Raw genomic sequence first — 21,495 nt, 5'->3', positions numbered from 1 at the left:
TACTTATAGTTGGGGTCAGCGCTGGGGTCAGGTGGCTTCTGTCCCTGGCACAGAAGTTAGTGATGATCCTTGCCTGGGACACCTGGGCAGATTTCATTGACAGGCACTCCACTCCCCGGATGCCCTGGCATGACATTGCTTCTGTGGTCCACGGGAAGGCAGCTCGTGACGTGGCACGTCACTTCATCCAGCGCTGGAACTTCACAAAGGTACATGGATGGTTTTATCACGATTCAGTCTATGTAAAGAAAGACAGGTCTGGAAGAGGAGAAACCTAGAGAGTTAGCAAGAAGCGGTTGCTGTGGTGGCCACCGTTGTGTTCTTCATCTGCTGTTAGGTGCCTGCTTGTCAGAGCGCCTGGGCTTCTGGGCAAAAGAAAAAGAAAATGCCCCTGAGCTTTTATGCTACAGATGATTCAGAGCGCAGAAGGATAGATGCTACTATCAGGGCCAGTGGGTTTAACCCTTTTAACATCTTGGACACTCAGTGTTGATGAAGCATCTGCCCTGGGCGGATAGTCACCTGGAGCATGGAGGCCTTGTTTAGACGAGCGACCTCAGACTTTGAAGTGCTCCCAGTTCTGGCATTGCACTGGGTTTGTACTGTAGAGGCTTCTGAGAGGGGGTTCTGAGCACAGGGAGCAGGATGAGACGAGGGAGCCATTTTTCTCTTCCGCAGATTGGGTCTTCTGTTGTATGCCTTCATTACTCTGCAGAATTTGACTTAACATTCATAAGTTACGTGCCTGTCAACCAGGTATTATTAATGTTCCATTTTATTTACGTTAAATGATGACGAGGTATTATTCTCCCTGATGATTTGGAAAAAGACTGAGTTTTATCAACAACTTAGAGTCTCACCTTATTTTTCATTTACATAGCGTTATAAATAGTGGGAATTCTTAGAAATAATGGAAATGTCTTTGATAAACATTTAGGGGGTATGAGTGAATAAACAGAGTAATATTACTTTTAACCTACTAGATAAGCAAAGGTAGAAAAACACTACTAATATTTGCAATAGGGTTTGGTATTTTTGATATTCTTATCCCCAGCTTCTGGGTAAAATTGGTACAACACCGAAAAGCTTTTTAAAAAGTGTATAGCCTTTGACTCAGAAAATCTTTTTCTGGTTTTAAAGAAGTAATCCAACAAAGTAATTTATTTTGACATTGCTTTCAATAATTCAAATAAAATACGAAATAACTGAAGTGTCCATTAAGAGGAATTTTTAAAACAAATTGTGATCTTCCATACCATTTTACTATGAAGTTATTAAAAAATGATATATACTACTGTATTGCTATGGCAAGATATCTACAACATAGTAAAAAATCAGTTTGCAAAACAATAATTCCATTTTTGTAATTATATTCCTCCATATTGCTAGATTATATTTAAGCTTTCTTTAAAAACGGAAAGCAGTACGTGCTCCCTATGAAAGGTGAAGAAGGAACAAAGGAGTTCTCTGTCCAGCAAATAATAAGAAAACAATGATAATCTATTGTCTCTTCACCTAGAAACATCCACTGTTAACACTTTTCTTTCTATTTCAAATGGACTTGAATTTCTTTTGCAATCACAAAGTAGGGAAGAATGGAGCTGTTTTCTCATTTGAATCTTTTTTTTTTTAACCGGTTTTCCTTTATTTTAGATTATGAAAAAAAAATATCGGTCCCTTTCGTATCCATTTCTGCTTCCAAAGTCTCAGACAACAGCCCATGAGTTGAAATATCAAGTCCCTGGGTCCGTCCATGCTACCGTACAGGTCAGTCTGGCTTTTCTTTTTCACAAGGTGCTGCTGGGTAAAATGACTCTTACTGGACTAAATGCCTATTGCACTAGCTTCATGTTTTTCAATAAGGACAACTCCAAAGGCAATCCTAATGGACCTTTTCAAATTTAGTATTAGATTTCCTATTTAAAATGTATTCAATTTGTCTTTTCAAAACTCTTTTATAAATATAATAAATGCACACCCTTAGAAGAAAAAGCCAGTCAAGGAAAGGCTTGTCCTGTAATTCCTTTTGAAATGACCCTAGCAACATGATCCACAGTAAACCTGGGACTGACACTGGTTAAGCACCGGAATGTGGCTGAAACTTTGCGTCTAGGCAGCTAGTTATAATTCAGTCTAATTTTAGTTCCTAAGTAACCAGATGCCTTGTAGAGGGTCTTTTAGTAGAGTCACAGAATGTTGGTGCATCCAGTCCAACCATCTCAAATGACAAATAAGGGAATTAAGACCCAGTGGGGCTATGAGACTTGTCCAGGGTCAAAGCATCGATAGAGGTGGAGCTTGAAATCCTACTCTAGTCCATTGTTAGCTCCCTCTGCCAACTCCAGCTCAAGTATCTTGAGATCATGCAAGGACAGACCTGGGATGGGACGCTTTCGGCATTGCCTTTTGTTCAGTCATCACTGTCAGCATCAAAAGTATTGTTTAAATAAAGATGCAGCAGTCTCCTACTGAAAACACTAATACGGATTTACACAATTTGGACATGGACTCTAGGCAATATGGTTATATAAATGAAATGCCTAATTCAGTTACTTTGTGCTATGTGCCAGTAGAGTTGTGTGTATATAAGAAAGAAAAAGACATTTCAGACCGTAAGTCAAATAATAGAACAATCAGAAAGATAAACCACTTAAGATAAATACCTATAGCAAATCCTTAGTCTTCCAGGCTAAAGGAGACAATTAATTTAAATTTAGAGGCACAGGGATATTTCTATGCGTTCATATGTAAGTTAATATTTTATGAACCTGTTTAATTTTATTCTACTGGAAGGGAAAAACTACCCATGATGTAAGATAAAATAGGAGGCTTGATATTAAAAAACAAGAGAATTTAATTTAAGATTTAAAATATGATCAACTTATCAAAGTTAGCAGATAATTAAGCATCTGTGGAAAAGGCATTGCTGGAAATTATATCGGCAAAGAACATTTTATCCCAGTGTTGTTACCTGTACGTCTTCTAATGCTTGTTGGTGAAGCCCTGTTTTACATATTTTCATCCTGCCACCCTGGTAAGGTAGACAGATATTCTGCATGTCCCTTGATTTGCCTTCTCTGCATCACTGGATGTTGTTGTGTTAGAGATCGGGCTAGATCAGTGTCCTCTCCTATATGCGTATGTCTTCATCCTTCATATGCCCAGGTGGGCTGGACCCAGGAACCTACAATGCCAATTAATTTGAAAGGATGTTTACCAAGACTCACTCACTCATTAATTCATTTATTCAATCAACATATGTTTATGAAGTGCCGCCTGTTTGTCCAGTGAAGTCATCCCTGCACACTGAGATGCTGAGGGTACAGACAGAAAAGGAGTTCTCTGCCTCCGAAAACATAGTTAACTGGGGGAGAGAAAGCTGTGATATGAAAGAATCCAGTTAACACTGCAAGGTGTGGTCTGGGACTAAATGCCAGCATGAAAGTATAGACCGGCAGGCTGGGAGAGCTCGGCAAATGAGAGGGAGAGAACTGGGTGTCCTCTCTAAGGAATAAGCCTGCATGTTCAGGCGATGGTGGAATAACTGCAGTGAACCATTTGATCTTGAAGGAGTGATAGATGATGTTTTGACGGCCGAAGGTCCTGGAGTGCTGGCCTGATCTAGGAGGTGTTAGTGAACTTTGGAACTTTTTTTTTTTTATCCAGTAAGAAGTGTGATAGATGAATGTTTTATGAACATTAACCTAGATCAGAGTTCCCCAAACTGGGTTTTGCCTGTAAAATGCTAACAGCTATTCTACGGAAAAAGATTCCCATGGACAGAAACATTTTTGCAGATGTTTAAAAAAATAGGATTTCTTAGTCCTTTGTTATGCTCATGTGTGTCATGAACTCATTAAGGGTGAATATGCTGTGAGAATTTCCCAAGCTAAATCACTGAGGATCTCTCATTTTGTCACATGTCTGTTTGCATCTCTCTGAACAAACACACTTTGGAACCTAAAGCTTATACATATGAAGAACTTACTAGACTATGGAGAGAATGAAAGCAAGGAGACAAGAGACTCTTACAGTAATTCTAGCATATACTAATTTTGTATTTGTAAATTAGTATTCTTTTTCTTAACATGGATTCCCTTGCAATTTTAAAAGTGTTAGACCTCACAAAACCTGGATCTCTACTGGTTACCAGTTGATGTTTTTCAGAACTGCTGAAATAACTCCAGTTGTGAAAACAGTGGGAAAGCAGTGCATCTTTTCAAAGACAGGAAAGTCTGAGATGAACAGAAACTGAAAAAAGAAAACTCTTGTTTCCTTTCTCCCTTTTGGTAAAGTTCTGACCACATTATTGTTTTACCACTTCACATTATTTATTGGATCTAAACACTATGCATCTTTTCTGGACATTCCTGTTTGTAAGTCAGTGCCTAGATGGCGAAAGCAATAATCTGGTCCAATTCCTGGTTTTCTGGAGAATCCAGAAGGGTGCAGGGAGCTAGGACCTGGCTATGTAAGTTACTTAATTTTCAAAAGGTTTATTGTCATATTTTCAAATCTTTCACTCTCTCAGCTATCATGTGGCAATAGTCAGATAACTATAACACACCTTAGTTGAGAAATTTAATAAAATTCCTCCTTAGGTTTATTCTTTTTAATACAGATTTTAACATAATTGTCAACACAGTTTATTCATAATATAATTTAGAGACCACACGCTGCTCTTTTCACTGAAAAGTAGCAATATCATGTAGCAAGGGAAAGAGGCAGTTCTAGAGTTTGACTGTTCAAATCCCAGCTTTGCTACATATGAGCTGTGAAACCTTGGGAAACTTACTTCACTTCTCTGTCTGTATTTCCTTCATTGGTAAAACAGGTATCATAGTAATATCTGTCTATAGCATGATGGTGGTTAAATAAACCTGTCCATGCAAAGCACTTAGGAGAATGCACTAGTTTGAAAATATCAATATTAACTGCAACCTTCAAGCTTCCCTACTGTTTTCAAAAGTTTGCAATGAAGACATTGACATTTCTCAGGATGGGTCACCAGGCTAGTTCTGGGTACAAAATCTTTATACCATATATTATTTATTGAAATGGCAAGAAAGAACATTTCTTAAAGTTAATAATAGATAAAAGTCATGTTATTCTTTCATCTGCAGAAGGAAACCAAATTACTTATTTTTTTTAATAGAAAAACACTGGGCCCAGTCATCCTTGGTGGGAATTCCACACCAGCCATTATGCACAGCTGTTGCAAAAGGCTGACAGAGCCAGCTAAGGAGAGGAGCGCTGTGGCCAATGCAAAGGAGGCCTGCCCCCACCAACAGGAATTCATGCTTCTCAGAAAGCCATCCAAACTTGAGAGTGTAGTTAAGTATCTTCTACCGACACTTTTAAAATAATCTTGGCTGTTTCCCCTCAGTGCTGGGCATTCTCAGAAGCCTTCCAAGAGCACCCAGAAAAGTTGTAGCAGGAGAACGTGTGGGAACAGGGGTTGGAGGAAAAGATGATTCTGAAACTGCTTATATACAGAGTATATTAAAAAACCTTTCTCCCTAAAAAGAACAAACTAGCTTCTTGAATGCTACCATTACCACTTAAGATAAATAACTCAGACAGAGCACATTTGACGTGCCTATTAAAGTCAAAGATTACTGATGACAAATTAGCATCAATTTAGAATCAAAACATGGGAATAATCCTTTTTATTAAACTGGGCAGCTAATTGTAGAAAAGCCATTCCTTACAAAATCATTGCTGAGAAGTCCTACCAAATTGAGGGAAATAATTCCACTGGAGTCTTCAATCTCTTTCTCTATTAAAAAAGAAAAGAAAATAATACAGGTAAGTGTGAATGACATTCAAATTATACTACTGGAAAAATGTGTTCCTAAGCTTGGGATAAATGTCCAAATGACACTCCACAGGGTGTCAGGGTAGGAATTAATGTAGATTTCAAAGGACCGCAAACTGTTTTGTGTTGTGCTAGGACAAAGAGAGCCACTTAATTGATTCCTAAGGAAGTTTCTCTACGTGGAAGCTGTTCTCCGTTTATGGACCAGGTCTTCGTGCAGGGCCCATTCCTTGTATTGGTCCTCTGCTCTGATCTGGCTGAAGCCACACGAATGGGGAGTGTTTGCTCCATGCCTCACACTGCACTAAGCTTTGTGTGCATTATCTCATTTAACACTCACCAGATAATCACCTGTACCCCTTTTTGCTCCTGTATTGTTACAGATGAAGAAACTAGGACTTTGCAAGGTTAAAATAACGCAGGGAGTAAGTGGCGGGGATGAGACTAGATTCCAGGCAGTCTGCGCCCCGCGCCTGAGGTCGTGCCTGTTCAGCAGACTGTTTCCAATAAGACCCAGGAGGGTTGCAATCACCAAAGGCTCAGCTGCATGTCAGGGCTGCCTTGTGGTAGCATCTTCTGTTGCCACGCCCCCCAAACCCATCCTCAGCCATCTTTTTGCTGCTTTCCAGCTCCCTAGAGCGCTTACCTACACTCTTTTTCCTAGGACTTCACACCCCTTAAGACTTATTCTTCAAAAATTATATTTTCTCCCTCTCCTTCAGCCTTCAGGTTAACTTTTGTCCCCTTTTGTACAGTCAAAAGGATGATGTTATTAGAATAATTGCCCACTGTGGTGTGAACAGATGACTCTCAACTACAGAAATATACTTATTAGAAGGAAGAGCGTGATAGTATGTGGGAGATTCCTGAGCAGAGCTTATCTCTTGGTGCTCCCGACCTGCTGTGCTCCCCCATCCGGACCGGAAGACTAAGGCCCAACAATCTGAGCACTTCCGTCCTCTCCCCAGCCCATGCATGCCACTCGAGCCTCCACACGGTGCCAACTTCTGTGTGAAAGACACACAAAAAGTGCTTTTGTCCACAGTCTTTGTTCCTGGATTGACTTGGAAGCTTAGAGAAATACAAAGGACTTAAGATATCTGCTGAATTTATTGGGAATTCTAGCATGTCAGTATGAGAAAAAGCACTTGGGACACACACTAAGAAAGTTTTCCTTCAAGAAGAGCTTTCTGAATTTCAATCCATATATTCAACTTGGGTCTACTGCATGTCAGGGCCCAAGAGAAGGCTGTCCTTTAAGTTAAAGAATAGGACACAGTTCAAGGGAAATGACTGGTTCTAGTTACAACTTTGAGGCTAAAACATAAAATCAGAAATATGCCCTTTTTATATACTTTAAAAGTGTGTATTCAAAGTTGAGGTTTGAAAAGTGTGGGTTAGCTGTGATTCTCAGTATACGTGGGGCACTAAGGCAGCCATATTTCTGTGTGCATAAGGGGTGGTTGAGGCTTGTCTCGGTTACCCTAGTTTAAAACAGAAATTCAAGACAAGTTGCTTAGGCCAGTTAAGAAAAAGGAGAGAGTAAATCTTAAATTTAAAACAAAAGAAAGTCCATCAAAATGCATTTGACATATTTGGCTGTTTACAAAGTTTCTAGACCATCAAGCATTTAAAGCAGTTGATTTGTACGTCACCTCAGGGTTCAGTGGTTCAGGGTGGAGGCAGGGAAAAGGCAAAGTTATATTTTTAATTTATCTTGTGCTGACAGATTTTAAATGATTAGGATAATAGTAAATGAATAACAATCCCAAGTGATTCTTTTCTGTATTGCTTGAAAGATAGGTTCAAGTTTAACCAAAAATGATAACGTTTTAAAATGACATACGTTTTCATTGTGAGACTCAGCGGGGTAGAGAATTTTGAACCTTCTTAGGATACAGGTGACCTCTCACATTCTGTGGTTTTAGAGGCATCAGTGTGTGTGTGTGGGGGTGACCCTCCACTTGATTTATGCTCTCCCATAGGTTGATAATACCATGTTTTTCTTCTGGCTTACAAATGTGCTTACTTTAAACACGTAAATACCTCTATAAAGGAACACATTTACCATTACACAGGAAAAACGGCAAATATGTGACCTTCATGCTTTGCCCTCCAAGGAAGCCTTTGGACCTCAACCTCAGATTTCTAACCCAGTGTCTAGATCCAATAATCTCGTCAACATAGCTGTCCAGGAAGCCACTTTGGATCAATTAGACTTGATCCGTCCATTGAAACCTATTTGACAATTCTAATTTATATGTTATGAGATTAAGTTTATTAAATCTTTGAATCACAGCACATTTTGAGAGTGAGAAAAGAAAGAAAGCATAAGGATTCTGGATTTGAGGGGAATTCTAAGAAATTACCACCGAGGGTAGTATATAAACTTGGCCTGCAACTTTTACAGAGGTAGACATCCCTTGTATTGCATATCTCTTAAGTGCCATGTAGCATAGCTCTGTGTTTGTTATGCCCTTTTTTCCTTCATATCAGCTGTGTGTGTGTGTGTGTGTGTGTGTGTGAGAGAGAGAGAGAGAGAGAGAGAGACTGAAAAATCTCAAATGTACAGTGGAGGAAATTGAGCCTCATAATATTAAACATTGTTTCCAGAGTTATGTAGGATTAGATCAGTATGTGTGGCATAAGAATCTTTGCAAGGTAGCCTGCATTTTTCAGGGCTATGCACTATAGCAACAAAATTTGCATAAATTTGAGTGGACTAAGAATTAAAACTTCTATTTGTTCAACCTTTGTTATTTATACTAATGAACAATAATACAGTTCTTTGGAGATGATATGAAATCAAGATACTGTCCCAGTGTCGGTCGTATTTATCTAAATTTTCCTGATGAGTTTTTTCCTGAGATATTTGACTATTCCTGTTCACAATTAAATTTTCCCAAGTTATTGCACATATTCATGTAACAAAATTAAGGAAAATGCTTTAAGGGGAGCTATTGTTCAATAAATACCTCATACTGAAGAAAGAAATAACATTTTGAAGATGACACGATTGATTTTAGCAAGTACTAGGTTTGAATTTCAGTAGTCTTATAGATACAATGTTTTTAAGTTATTGATTAGAGCAAGAATTGTACCAGAGCTTTTATATAAAACATACATAAAACTGATCATGTATTAGATCACTTTATGTGTTCCTAATATGGATGGGCCATTCTTTTATTTTGAATTTCTGTTGACTTCCTGAAGAACAGCTTCAACATTCATTTCAAATCAGAAATAGCAAATCTATTTTTGCAGGCATTCTAATGTGATGTCCCGATATTACTTAAGGAAAGTCAATTAATAAGTATTTATTGAGCACCTACTATATGCCCAACATTGTACTGCAATTCTATTACTGTTAGAATGTTGAGAAAAGTTACAGCCAGAGGTGTCTTAGTGTTAGAAAAGCCTCCCATGTCGGTTAGGCCACCGTCTCATGCAGTCAGTCTTCTCAGCAGGGTTGCCTACATGATCTGCCACCGCTCAAACCATCCTCTACTGTTCTCATTAGGGACAGCAAACACTCACACAGCACTTACTCGGTGCTGGGCCTCCTTCTGTACACTCCACAGGAATCCTTGAATCCTCTCTACAGCCCTGCAGAGTAGATATTCCACTTTATAGAGCAGAAATCTGAGACACCAAGAGGTTAAGCAAGTCGGCCAAGATCAAAGCCTCTCAGTGGTTCAGCTAAGCTTTGAACCTAGGCTGTCCAGCTCTGTGTCCGTGTATTTAACAGGTATTCAGGTATCTGAGCCGGAAGCTCTTATTGTAATCTGGGTGGGAGCCGGTGAGTGTCTGACACAAGGGAGGCGGTATGAGTGAGAAAGGTGAGAGATGAAGTGACCTGCCAAGGATCAGACAGCCAATTAAAGGCAGAATCAAGTTTAGATGACTAACTGAATCTATTTGTATTTTAGAATATATTAATCTGAACAATATCTATTTGGAAGAAAAGAAATAATCACATTATCAAGTCAGAGCTAGAGTGGCCATACTCTATGGTTCACACCAGGACACCTTTGGAAGTAACAGTGGTACTGCTAACAAATACACCCGAACAACAGTCATTCTGGTGGAGTTGTGGAACTATCATGGAAAAAGAGTACCATGGTCACCCTCCTCATAGCCACCAGAAGAAGTATTATACTTCTGAAATACTCTCATGGTTTCCAGTTTTAAATGAAAATTACACTGGGTGGAAGAGGGCACGTTCAGGACTTGATTTCCGGCTGGGCCCCTTCATGATGGACGATGTCCAAGGACCAGTTCCCCGACCAACCTCCTCTCCCTTGGCCCACACGTGACACTCAAGCCACTGTAATCATTCAGTTTCATTAAAGCAAAAAGGGTGGACTTCGTTGCCTTCATACATCTGGTGTCTTCTGTTTTCTCATTTCTGATTGCTGCCTTGCAGTTGCTCCGCTCTGCTGCTGATTGGTCTGCTGGGATAAAGTACCATGAAGCGTCCATCCACAACGCGTACGTCAACGTGATAGAGAACAGCAAGCACTATATCTATATAGAAGTAAGTCTTGCTCGTGTAAATTCATCTGACAACCTGCCTTCCCATGAATACCGTACAGAGACTGCAGGGTCCCTGAATTCGGGACATCCTATGTTAGTAGTGTATGTGGACATCTGAAGAAGCCTTAGGTCACCTGAATTTTGACTTCCCCAGCATACCTGACATGTGCTGTGCATTGTCATCAACTCGGGACTCTAATAAGAGTCTCCCCAAATCCTTATGATTAAAATGTATCAACTGTTTGTCATACTGTTGGCCAGAAATCCCCCAACATGGATGTGTAAGTTTTGACTTGGCTTGAGTTGGAGGGTGTGTGAGGCATGGGCTGCTTCAGGAGAGAACACACGGGTAAGATGCTAAAATAGAGAGCACTGGATGCCACTTTGGGGATGTTGGAGTAGGGAGAGTGTGGGGCAAGGAACGTGGAAAAGGAGGATATAAGAGTATTGAGGGCAGGTACCACCTTCTTCAGTTCTGTATGAGTGACTATTCATTATAAAGCATTGTTACAGATCCCGGAGTTTGTGTTCTGAGATCAGGAGAAAATCTAGTGACACTGGGTTTACTTTGGGAACCTTCATTGTACTTCCAAGTAGATCTAAGCTACCGCAAAGCACTTGGAAAATCCTGAAAAAATAAAAGTCATGACAATGCAAAAATAAATCCGAGCACATCTCCCTCGTTTATTTTAGTCTTTTCCACTGAATTTTTGAAGATGTGTGGAAGGAGATGGAGTGGCTGGAGAAAATCATTCTAGCCCTGTTTTCCTTCCCCTGGAGCCCTGGCCCTCTCCCCTTCCACACAGGGACAATTCATCAAAGGCAAGTAGGAGAGAATTGGAGCCTTATTTATTTCACAGACTTGGAGAAAGAGAAGGCTGATTAAAAATACAAGCAGGCTAAATGCACTGTGATATACTGGCTGGGGTCATGTAACAGAAAAGGGATATTAGTGGGAAAATGAATGAACTTGAATAAAGTCTAGAGTTTAGTAATGCTGATATGATTAGTATTATTAATTTCAATAATTATACCATAATAATGTGAGATGTTCACAGCTGGCTCACCTATCACCCAGAATCCCTTTGCTTTATCTCTTTTTGATAAAAAGCTTTTGTGATTAATGCTACCTCTGTAGTAAATGAGGTCATTAATGCCATGTGGACAATAATCTGATTGACATGGTGATTGCCTCTGGCAAGTGAAGTGATCGGCATCCACCCTCCTTTCCCCCATAAAAGGAGAAATCAAGGACATGACATGTGGCAGAGTGTGTTACAGCTGCCGAGGAATGTTAAACTTCTCTGTGGTAGGAATTCAGGAAAACAAACATGGTTTGACTGTTTGATGCCCTAAGGGGAAACATTCCCTGAGGTTTTGACTATTTGATTCCCTAAGGGGAAACACATTCTCAAATGAGTTTCTGCACAATGTCTTCTTGTAAGTTTGTCTTCTGGAGGTATGCACTTCAGTGTAAAAATATGTGTAGTAATAAACATGATAATGTTGCAAAGGGATGATAATCATATATTGACTTATCACGTATGTATTTCTTTCCTTTAAGATGATTAGCAAATGTTACTTTGTGATGATTATACTTTTAACTTACAGGTGTATTCTAACAACGTGTATAAATAGAACATGTAATAGTGATAATATTTGTATCCAGTTTTTAACCTGCCTTTATGCAGCAACTAAATCTTTTATACTATTATGATAATAATGTTGTATCCTGGTGTTTTAGCAACAGTGTTAAAGAATGTTTTATAGATGCATGAATAACAGGCGCGTTTAAAGAAAAAAGAAATAAAAATATTTCTCATTCCATTTTATTGGTTTATTTACGTACTAGGGGTGCCAAAAAAATGTGTACACATGACTTGTATTCATCTTTTGTTATTGGTATATATTGAGTATTACAATTTTTAATGCAGTTTTTTCCTTTCTTAAAATGTATGTACATTTTTTGGCACGCTCTGTATATGCAACATACGAAATAGATTTGAAGCTACTTAAAATGGAAGTTCAGGAATAATAGGCGACCCAAACAAATGAGATAAGGCCAAAGCAGATACTAGCCAATGATGGAGAAAAGGTGGAGAAAATTAGACCAGGATTCTGCTATCTACACCCTTAAAAAAAGCAAACTTAGCATGAGATAGAATGTTTGCCAATGTAGAATTTTAATTATAAGCATTTACACAATGTGTGAATCTGAAAAAAATTGATTTCCCTAGTGATTAATTTGGGAGTGTTCTTATTCTAAAATGTAACCTCCAAGGAATTTGCATGCTGAAGTAATAGTTTAGCCTTTCACCTCACTAAGATGCGATACTTGTTATGACTCAGAAATCCATGAGGTCCAGAGCAAGGTGAGGTTTCTTTTATTCTCAGTGTCATTTCCTTTCCTGGGGTGATTTTAGGGATCAGACATTGTCTCCTATGTGAAACACTTTTTAAAAATATAAAAGTAGATTTCGTTATATACCACATTTTCCTTATGTGCAGAAAGACTTACGTGATTATCCTATTTCTTTCTCATAGAACCAGTTTTTTATCAGCTGCGCCGATGACAAGGTTGTGTTCAATAAGATAGGTGACGCCATTGCCCAGAGGATACTGAAAGCTCACAGGTAAAGTTTTTGGCATTTTGGTAGGAGCTGTGATTGCAGATGTTCTTGTATTTACTGCTAAAGTGACTTTTGAAGGCCCGCTTTTTAAATACTGTCTTTTTCCTAGCAGGCATGATTTGCTTCAGCTAGCAGTAGGTTACTGATTCCTGAAATTTGAGTCAGTCGCTGAGAATTTTTGAGTCCATTTTTGAGGGAAATCTGAGTTCTTCCAGAGCACAGTCATTTTTTCCTGGCCAGGCTCTTTCCCATGCAGATTTGTAATTTGATTTACTTAATGGCAGACAGTGAGCTGTGTTCACTTAAAAATCAAAGCAAAATAGGAATAATTTTTTCCTGTGGGCTATATTTAAATTCTTACTACCATCTGTCTTATTTCTTCAACTCATAGGATTATTTTTTTAATAACACTTTTATTAAGATAAAATTCACATACCATATGATCTATCCACTTGCAGTGTACAATTCAGTGATGTTTAGTATATTCTCCGCACTGTGCAACCATCACCTAATCAATATTAGAACATTTTCATCATACCAGAAAGAAGCCCCATACCTTAGTCACTACCCATTCTCTCTTCCTTTAGCCCCTGGCAACTGCTAATCTACTTTCTTTTCTGTAGATATGCCTACTCTGGACATTTCATATAAATGGAATCATACAGTGTGTGTTCTTTTGTGGCTGACTTTTTTCACTTAATGTTCTCAAGGTCCATCTATGTTGCAGAATGTATCAGTATTTCATTTATTGTTATTGTCAGGTAATATTCTGTTATCTGGATATACTACATTTTATTTATCCGTTCATCAGTTGGTAGATATTTGGGTTCTTTCCACTTTTTTGGCTGTATGAATCATGCTGCTAGAAACATTCTATACTAGTTTTTATGCGGACATGTTTTCATTACTCTAGGGCTAGAATTGCTGGGTCATGTTGTAACTTTGTTTAACATTTTGAGAAACTGTCAGAATGTTTTCAAAAGTGGCTATACCATTTTACAATTCCATAGTGTGTATGAGGACTTTAATTTCTCTATATCAGTGCCAGTACTTGTCTTTCTTATTATAGCCATCCTAATAGGTGTGAAATGGTATCTCATTGTGGTTTTGATTTGAATTTTCCTAATGACTCATGATATTGAGTATTTTTTCTGTTTCTTTACTAGTCATTCATGTGTTATCTTTGGAGAAATGTCTATTCAAATCCCTTCCCATTTTTGAATTAGGTTGGCTTTTTATTGTTGAGTTGTAAGAGTTCTTTATATATTCTGGAAACAAGTCTCATATCAAGTTTATGATTTGCAAATGTATTCTCCCATTCAGTGTATTTTCTTTTTTCTTTCTTGATATTGTCCTTTGAAACACAAAAGTTTATAATTTTGGTAGAATCCAATATATCTGTTTTTTATTGCTTATGCTTTGGTGTCGTTGCTACACAATCACTGCTTAATTCAAGATCATGAAGATTTCCTCCTGTTGTCATCTAAGAATCTTATAGTTTTAGTTCTAACATTTATGTCTTTGACCCACTTTGAGGTTTTTTTTGTTTGTTTGTTTGTTTTGGTATATGGTGGGAGCTAGAGGTCCAACTTCATTATTTTGCATGGGGGTATCCAGTTGTTTCAGCACCATTTGTTCAAAAGACGTAAAGACATAAAAGAACAGCATATATGGCCATACATATTAATAATGTCCTGTGCTTTTATAGGTGACCTATCTCCTTTGCCTTCACATATACCTTTTTAAAGAAAGTCACTATAGGCTCTGTTTCTGAGATGACTTTTAAAAAGTCTTGTTTACGGTCAAACATGTGTACCACACACAGACATTTCTTGCATCTTTGCCAGACTTCCAATTCTGTGGGTCAATTTATATCTCATTTACAAAATTGCATTATCTTTCTGTCAACTCTTGCATTTCATTGATTCAGGAGTGTCCACTTTATAAGGCACATTTGACAAAAAGAGAAAAATAATGTTTTCATAAGATTGGAATAAGTCACAGAAATACATTAAGGTGACAAATGAGCTCATTGGGCTGAGCAGTGAATCATGAGTTTTGGAACTATGATCGGCTAATAAGGAGAGTAGCTTGTACACCTTCAACCTCAATGTTACTCATCCTGGTTATTAGTTTCCTATAGTATGTGGTTTAATAAGTACCTGTAAGATTGTTTTTAAGTGTTTGGAAGACCAAAAGAATATTTTTCTTTAGTATATTGATCTGTCTTTAAAAATCTGGGCCACTTCTAAAATCATAGATTTTTAGGACTGGAAGGAACTTTAGGATATTTTCCAGTTGAACCTTTCCCAGTGGTCCTGTGAGCTGCTCCTGAAAAGAAAAGAGGTCCATGGTAAGAGATAATGGTAAGGTAGCACCTGTTTGTAGCTCACACTTAGAAGTTCACAGAGCACATTAAAGGCTCGCAATTTCATGCTAATTTTGTAGAAAATGGGAAACAAGTCCATCAAATTTCAAATTAACTGCGTATCATTTATGTCTGATCTCTTAAGTAGTCTCACTTTCTTTGACAGTCACGTTTCAAAGTGGTATGTCGATTACATATTCAAAGTTTTAGTTAATCCATACACGTACCCTAGAAGCATATTTTATATTTTTCCCTTTCTCTGTTATCTCCACGTTATTGTTCATCTCCTGTGTTAATTGCAACTCTAAAATGTATTTTCATTTAATAATTGCAAATCTGTGAGCTTGTGTTCTTAGGAAAGGTAAAGGTAGAATTCAAAAAGCGCATTCTGCAGGCTGCCTGCAGTAGGGCCCCTCCTTTATACTGAGGGTCATAATGTGCCCACCCCCAGTTTAGCCCTGTCTCTTCGTTGACTTGTCTGCTCTCCACTCTGCTGAGACTCAGAACTTCCCTGCCAAAGTCACGTGCCTAGCAACAAGTGTAATTTTGGCTGTTGGAAGAAGAGAACAGAGCACAAAGCAGAAGGAGGGAAATAACAGCATTCAGCCAGCCTGACCAAGGAACACGGGCTCTCTTCCAGGTCCCACCCCCCCAGAGACATCGGAGTCTTTAAGTTGCCCAGTCCCTCCACTGGGCTGAGCCTTGTTATTTCTGCCAGTGCCATCATCAGCCCCACACCAGTTCCCTGAAGTGAGTTCTCTGCTTCTCTCGCTTCCTCTTCGTTTCTTCTCAACAGCCATCATTCTTTTCAGAAACAGGTTTTTGCAAAGCCTTCATGCTCTGATCCATGACCTAGAGTCTTAGAATATTGTTCACTCCATGCTAAACTAAGAATAGCTGTGGGAATCTCTGCAGAAAACCAAAGGTCTGTTCTAATAAGTAAACCTGTCTCAGAGTTGAGACCAGCTCCCGACTCACTTGAAGCCTGCCTTTGACAACTCAAATCTACTAGGGATTCGGGTAAAGAAATCATAATCCACAGTCTAAAATCAACTGGTTTATGCCATGTTTGAATGAGCCAAAAAAAAAAAAAGATAGAGTAGAACCCAATGATCCAGGTAGGAAACATTTTGAAACACTGGGTGCCGTGAATAATGCTATCTGAGGATGAAACCATTTTGCTTACGGAAACTGGCACGTATATAATTTTGCTGCCTTGGTAAAAAAGTAGGGAAGCAAGAGAGTGCATTTTGCATTGCTGTCACCACAAAGTTGACAACACATACTATGAAAAGAGGCAGTTGATTTAATGCCTTTGTATTTTAATACTAAATGGCATTGAAAAATACACCATTAAACTACATTGAAAAATACACAGTTTTGAAGATTGCTCAAACTCTTCATGCTTCCTCTACGTACAGAACAATGCCAGGTAGGGCGTGCCGTTTGTCCTGAATGGGTGGTATGGGGGAAACGCCTCTGGGAATCTGAGAATAATTGGGGACCAGGTGTCTGGAGACCTGGGTTCTTTCCAACTCTGTCATCTACAGGTATGTGACCTTTTAATGATTAATATATCAGTTTGCCTTTCTGACACCAACAAAGAAAATAGTAATATCTGCCCCACCTCACTCATATGAATGGATGTGAAAAGAAATTGAAAACCAGAAAGTGCCAGTTCATGTAAGAAATTGTTATTTCTAGGAAACTTATCATCTAGAAATATGCCAGCTCACCTTAAATGTGAGCAATGATAAGGAAGTACAATACTCAAATCAACTGTTTTTGCATTGATATTCATGTTCGAAACAGAGATGTTTCCATAAAACAGATGTTTAATGTGCCTTAATTTAAGTTAGTAGATGGCTACTACGGGGTCAGTGGACCTCTCTTTGGTTTCCTGCCGCTGGTACTTGTTCATCCTGAGACAAAGAGGCACATTATTAAAACACTGTCTAGAGGTGTCCTGCCAGAAATCTACAGGTGGCTTCTTCTGGACATCAATTTTTGAATTCCCCATTATTGTTTATATAACACCCTCCCCCAGAATATTAAACAAAGTGAAAGGTATTCTGAAGCATAATATGAGCTCAGTTTTGCTTTGCTTTGTTTTAATTTTAGGCACTATTTACTATCCTTTGAAGGTGTACAAGCTTTCTGAGTGGAATCACTGGTTGTTAATTGAATAATAGTGTTCCCACATTTTGAGTTGTTCCACATCCAGGGTGCTTTATATGCATTACTTCATTCAATTCTCACATCACACTTATGAAGTGGATGCATAATTATCCCCATTCTCCAGATGAGACAGCTGAAGCCACGTGAGATTAGGGAACTTGTCCAAGTCCTACAGCTATTGATGAGTGAAACTGAGATCAAGCCATGTCTTTAGGACTCCCCTTGTGCTCTTCACTGCTCCGCTGCACAGCTTCCCTCATTTCAGGGAAGAGAACTGTTCTAGTGGTAAGCCTTCTAGAATTCTATGCGAGATACTTTATTCTGAAATAACAAAATCAGATGAACATTTTATTTTTTAAAGTAATTGCGCAATATATTAAAATTTCTAAACGTTTAAGGAAAAATCTACATCCTGTAATTACCATATCCTATCATTTGTGTACCAAGCTGTAAGAACATGCTGGGTATGTTTCAAAAGCACCGTCTTAAAGAAATTTAAACTGAAGTTATAATAAAAAGAAAAAACAAACATTTAAATTAAGTATGCCATTTGCTGGTTTCATTTTTTTTTTTCTTGTGGAATAATCTCCCAGCTCTATAAAGTTTCTGAAGAAGAGGTTACATTGGGGCAGAGATGACAACATATCATGGCAGGAGAACTTTTGATTTAGATCATTTAATTGCTTTTACTTGGTTCCAAATATTATATAAGTGGTAATCTCAGTAGATAGATGTAAAGATTAGCACTGGGAAGAGCAGAATTATTAAGAGCTTGAGCATGTGCCCTGGCAGAGAGAGGAAGGAAGGGAGAGACTCTTAAAAAATGAGGATGAATTATGTCTAGACCATAGTGAGAACAGTTGCATAAGTTTTGTAGACTCTCATTGGTGGAACTCTGAGGGACAGGCCTGCCAATAGCAGTCCAGAGTGAAACCTAGATACTGAGCTAACCCTGAACATTCTTACACTTAAGAGCTTGTCATTTTCAAAAGATAACCAAAGAAAAATATTATGTGTGTGTGCATGCTACAATATAGAACATGTCATTATGTATAAAGTCACACATATAACATTCAAAGTCAGTACTAAATAGGTCCAGTACTTCTAGTGCACTAGCAATGATTTTAGCCAACTTTCTCGTTTATAGATGAGAAAACTGAAGCACAGAAAGATCTACTGAATTTTAAAAGATTTTCCAAAGAAAATAAAATGGGTTATGTCTCAAACCACTGAGAAGCTACAGATCCAATTCTCACATAACTGATACCACAATAGTATAAATTTCTCTCCACACAAAAGACTAAGCCCCACCTGCAATTCTTCTTATTTCTGGAAACATTCACTGCTGCAAAATCTGCAGCAGTGATAGGATTTATAACCAACTCTTGAAGTTTAAGGCAATGAAATATGATCTCTAAACCTGAAATTCTCAAAAAAATAAAGCGTCTTGTCCCTGGAGAAGCACAGTGACGTCCTTTGGGGCCTTTGTACAGATCCTGAGACCCCATCCTCAGCAGACCCAGCTTCTCCTGCCTGTCCTCCCTCCTGAGGACAGACCATGGATTGCAGGAGGAGTGATTTTATGGGAGAGGAGGGCAACAAAGTAGAGGAAAGGCACTGCTACGGCTCATTTACATGGTGAATTAGTACTGTTTTTAAAGGTACAAATAGCATGACAGCAATCACAAAAATTAAAAATATTAATTTAAAAAATTCCCACATTCTCATCACCCTAAAAAAGTCATTTTTTATTTTCCGATTTCCTTTTTTGCTTATACTCATATACATAGTTATATTTTCTGTTGAATTGTAACTTATTTCCTTTTCCTGTAACTCACCTGAATTTCTGTCTTAAGTGCTGTTTCCACACAATAGAAGGAAATTTAGTTTAGTCACTTCCCACTAAACATGGCCAAATTCAGTGATTTCTTGTTATTTCTGCTCTGTATTCAGCCAATCAGGGTGCTGCTACACACACCTACCCTTGGTATAGATGCTTAGGCGCCCTGGGTCTTTGGGGAGGGGCTTTCAACTCTCGGCATTGAGCTCTCTCAGGCCTGTGCTGGCATCTGCTTACTGTATCTTGAGGCCTCAACCTACTCCTTTCCTGCCTTTCTGCCACTTCTCTATTGCTGCCATCATGTGAGCTGGTGTACATTTCTCGGGGGTTCCTCTGGAAGCAAGGTTCAGATCCTCATCACGCCCATGTCCTCATGTTTGAAAAATGATGGGCGCTCACTTCGGCAGCACGTGTACTAAAATAGAAAGGTGATGGAGTCAGTCCTGTTCTTCCTGGAACTCTGCCTGAAGGCAGACGACAGAGTCCCTGCACTGAGTCTCATTTTTAATTTTATTTTTTTATTTTTTTTAAGGTTTTATTGGGGAAAGGGAACAGGACTTTATTGGGGAACAGTGTGTACTTCCAGGACTTTTCCAAGTTGTTGTCCTTTCAATCTTTGTTGTGGAGGGCGCAGCTCAGCTCCAGGTCCAGTTGCCGTTGTTAGTTGCAGGGGGTGCAGCCCACCATCCCTTGTGGGAGTCGAGGAGTCGAACCGGCACCTTGTGGTTGAGAGCCTGCGCTGCAACCAACTATGCCACCCATCTGCCCTCTTCATTTTTATTTCTTTATGCTCCTACCTTAGCTCAGAAAAATCTCTGTCTAGTCCCCCAAGTCTAAGAAGCTGACATATTTGTGCTCTGGCTCCTTTGTGAGAGTGCCACCCTAGGAGGCATGCCTGCTTCGTATCACACAGTGGGGGAAGTTAACACATTTAAGGGGAGAAATTATTTAATATATTATAGTATCAGCCTGCCACATCTGTAAGTGTCTTGTAATTGTAACTTTGCAGTGGGGCCATTTTAACACAGCACCAGCAGTATTTTGCTAGTAAGTCATCATTGTGGTCATTTTTGGTGGCTGCAAAAAGTTATATCCATCGAATGGCTATAGCATAATTTTGTTAATCACCCCTCTGTTATTGGACACTTATTTCCAATTTTTAGCTACGATACATAGCATTGCTATAAGAGTTAGTGAGTTTTGAAAGAAAAACCTATTTTAACAAAAAGCCTAAAATGCAATTTTATAAAATTGTTCGAAACTAAAGTGGATGAAGCAATTGCTTGCATGATGGCTCAGTGCCGACTAGCTCTTATCTGGCTTTTAAGTTCATAAATAATTCTGCACATTAGGGGCTCTGGTTCCTGCCCTACGCTGATTGCTATCATTTGCACCACCCTGATATGCTGAGGGTGCCGTGTTTCAGAAGAGGTTAGAATCCTCAGCAGCTGGGAACTGTTATTTTCTATGGATGGGATCAAGGAAAGAGATTGGACATACTCTTGAATAGAATTTTTCTCTTCATTGGCTTACACAACCACAATTTTATGATTTGAAATTCTAGAGCGCTTTTTTCTACAACAGTGAAAATCGTACGTCATTTCTGCTAATTTGCTGAACACAGTTTAAAAATTTCATCATTCAGGAAATTCAAGAACTACTGCATTGTGAAAAAGCAAAGGCCTTGATATGGAGCCAACAGTCTCAAGGACATGTGACTATTCTGATTCCTACAAAAGTCAATTTGCAAGAATGTTTTATCTAAAGATGTAAGATTTTTATAGGACATTTCTTTTTTTAAAATTTACCTTTTTAATTTACAGTTGACATTCAATATTATTTTATATTAGTTTCAGGTGTACAGTGGAGACTTTGATGTAACTTACGAAGTCATCCCCCCCGATTATAGGACATTTCTCAATATCCTACATATGAGGTCTCCCATTTTGCAGTCATTTTTACTTTTATAAAACACAAGGATAAAAGGGAACCATTTTTTACAAACAGAATCACAAACGCTTGGTGTTCAAGACCAATAATACCACCTCTAAGATTTTTTTTCAACAAATTTGAAAAATGACTTATGTGGCTCAGCACACATAGCAAAATAGTTATTTTGAAATAG

General features: G+C 38.6%; 1 protein-coding gene across 8 annotated transcripts in view; it reads left to right on the top strand.

The window, feature by feature from the left end:
- Positions 1 to 21,495, top strand: part of PLD1 (phospholipase D1) — a 180,299-nt gene that overhangs the window by 123,077 nt on the left and 35,727 nt on the right. For all 8 annotated transcript variants that reach the window (XM_019735181.2, XM_074327913.1, XM_074327908.1 and 5 more), the window contains 4 exons: positions 91 to 209; positions 1,654 to 1,767; positions 10,245 to 10,355; positions 12,899 to 12,987. In XM_019735181.2, the coding sequence (XP_019590740.2) occupies positions 91 to 209; positions 1,654 to 1,767; positions 10,245 to 10,355; positions 12,899 to 12,987 (433 nt within the window). The remainder of the gene's footprint in view (positions 1 to 90; positions 210 to 1,653; positions 1,768 to 10,244; positions 10,356 to 12,898; positions 12,988 to 21,495) is intronic.

This window comes from Rhinolophus sinicus, linkage group LG01, assembly GCF_036562045.2.
Source record: "Rhinolophus sinicus isolate RSC01 linkage group LG01, ASM3656204v1, whole genome shotgun sequence".
Classification (NCBI taxonomy): Eukaryota; Metazoa; Chordata; class Mammalia; order Chiroptera; family Rhinolophidae; genus Rhinolophus; species Rhinolophus sinicus.
The sequence above is the reverse complement of the archived record's forward strand: the minus strand, read 5'-3'. Positions and strand labels throughout refer to the sequence as shown.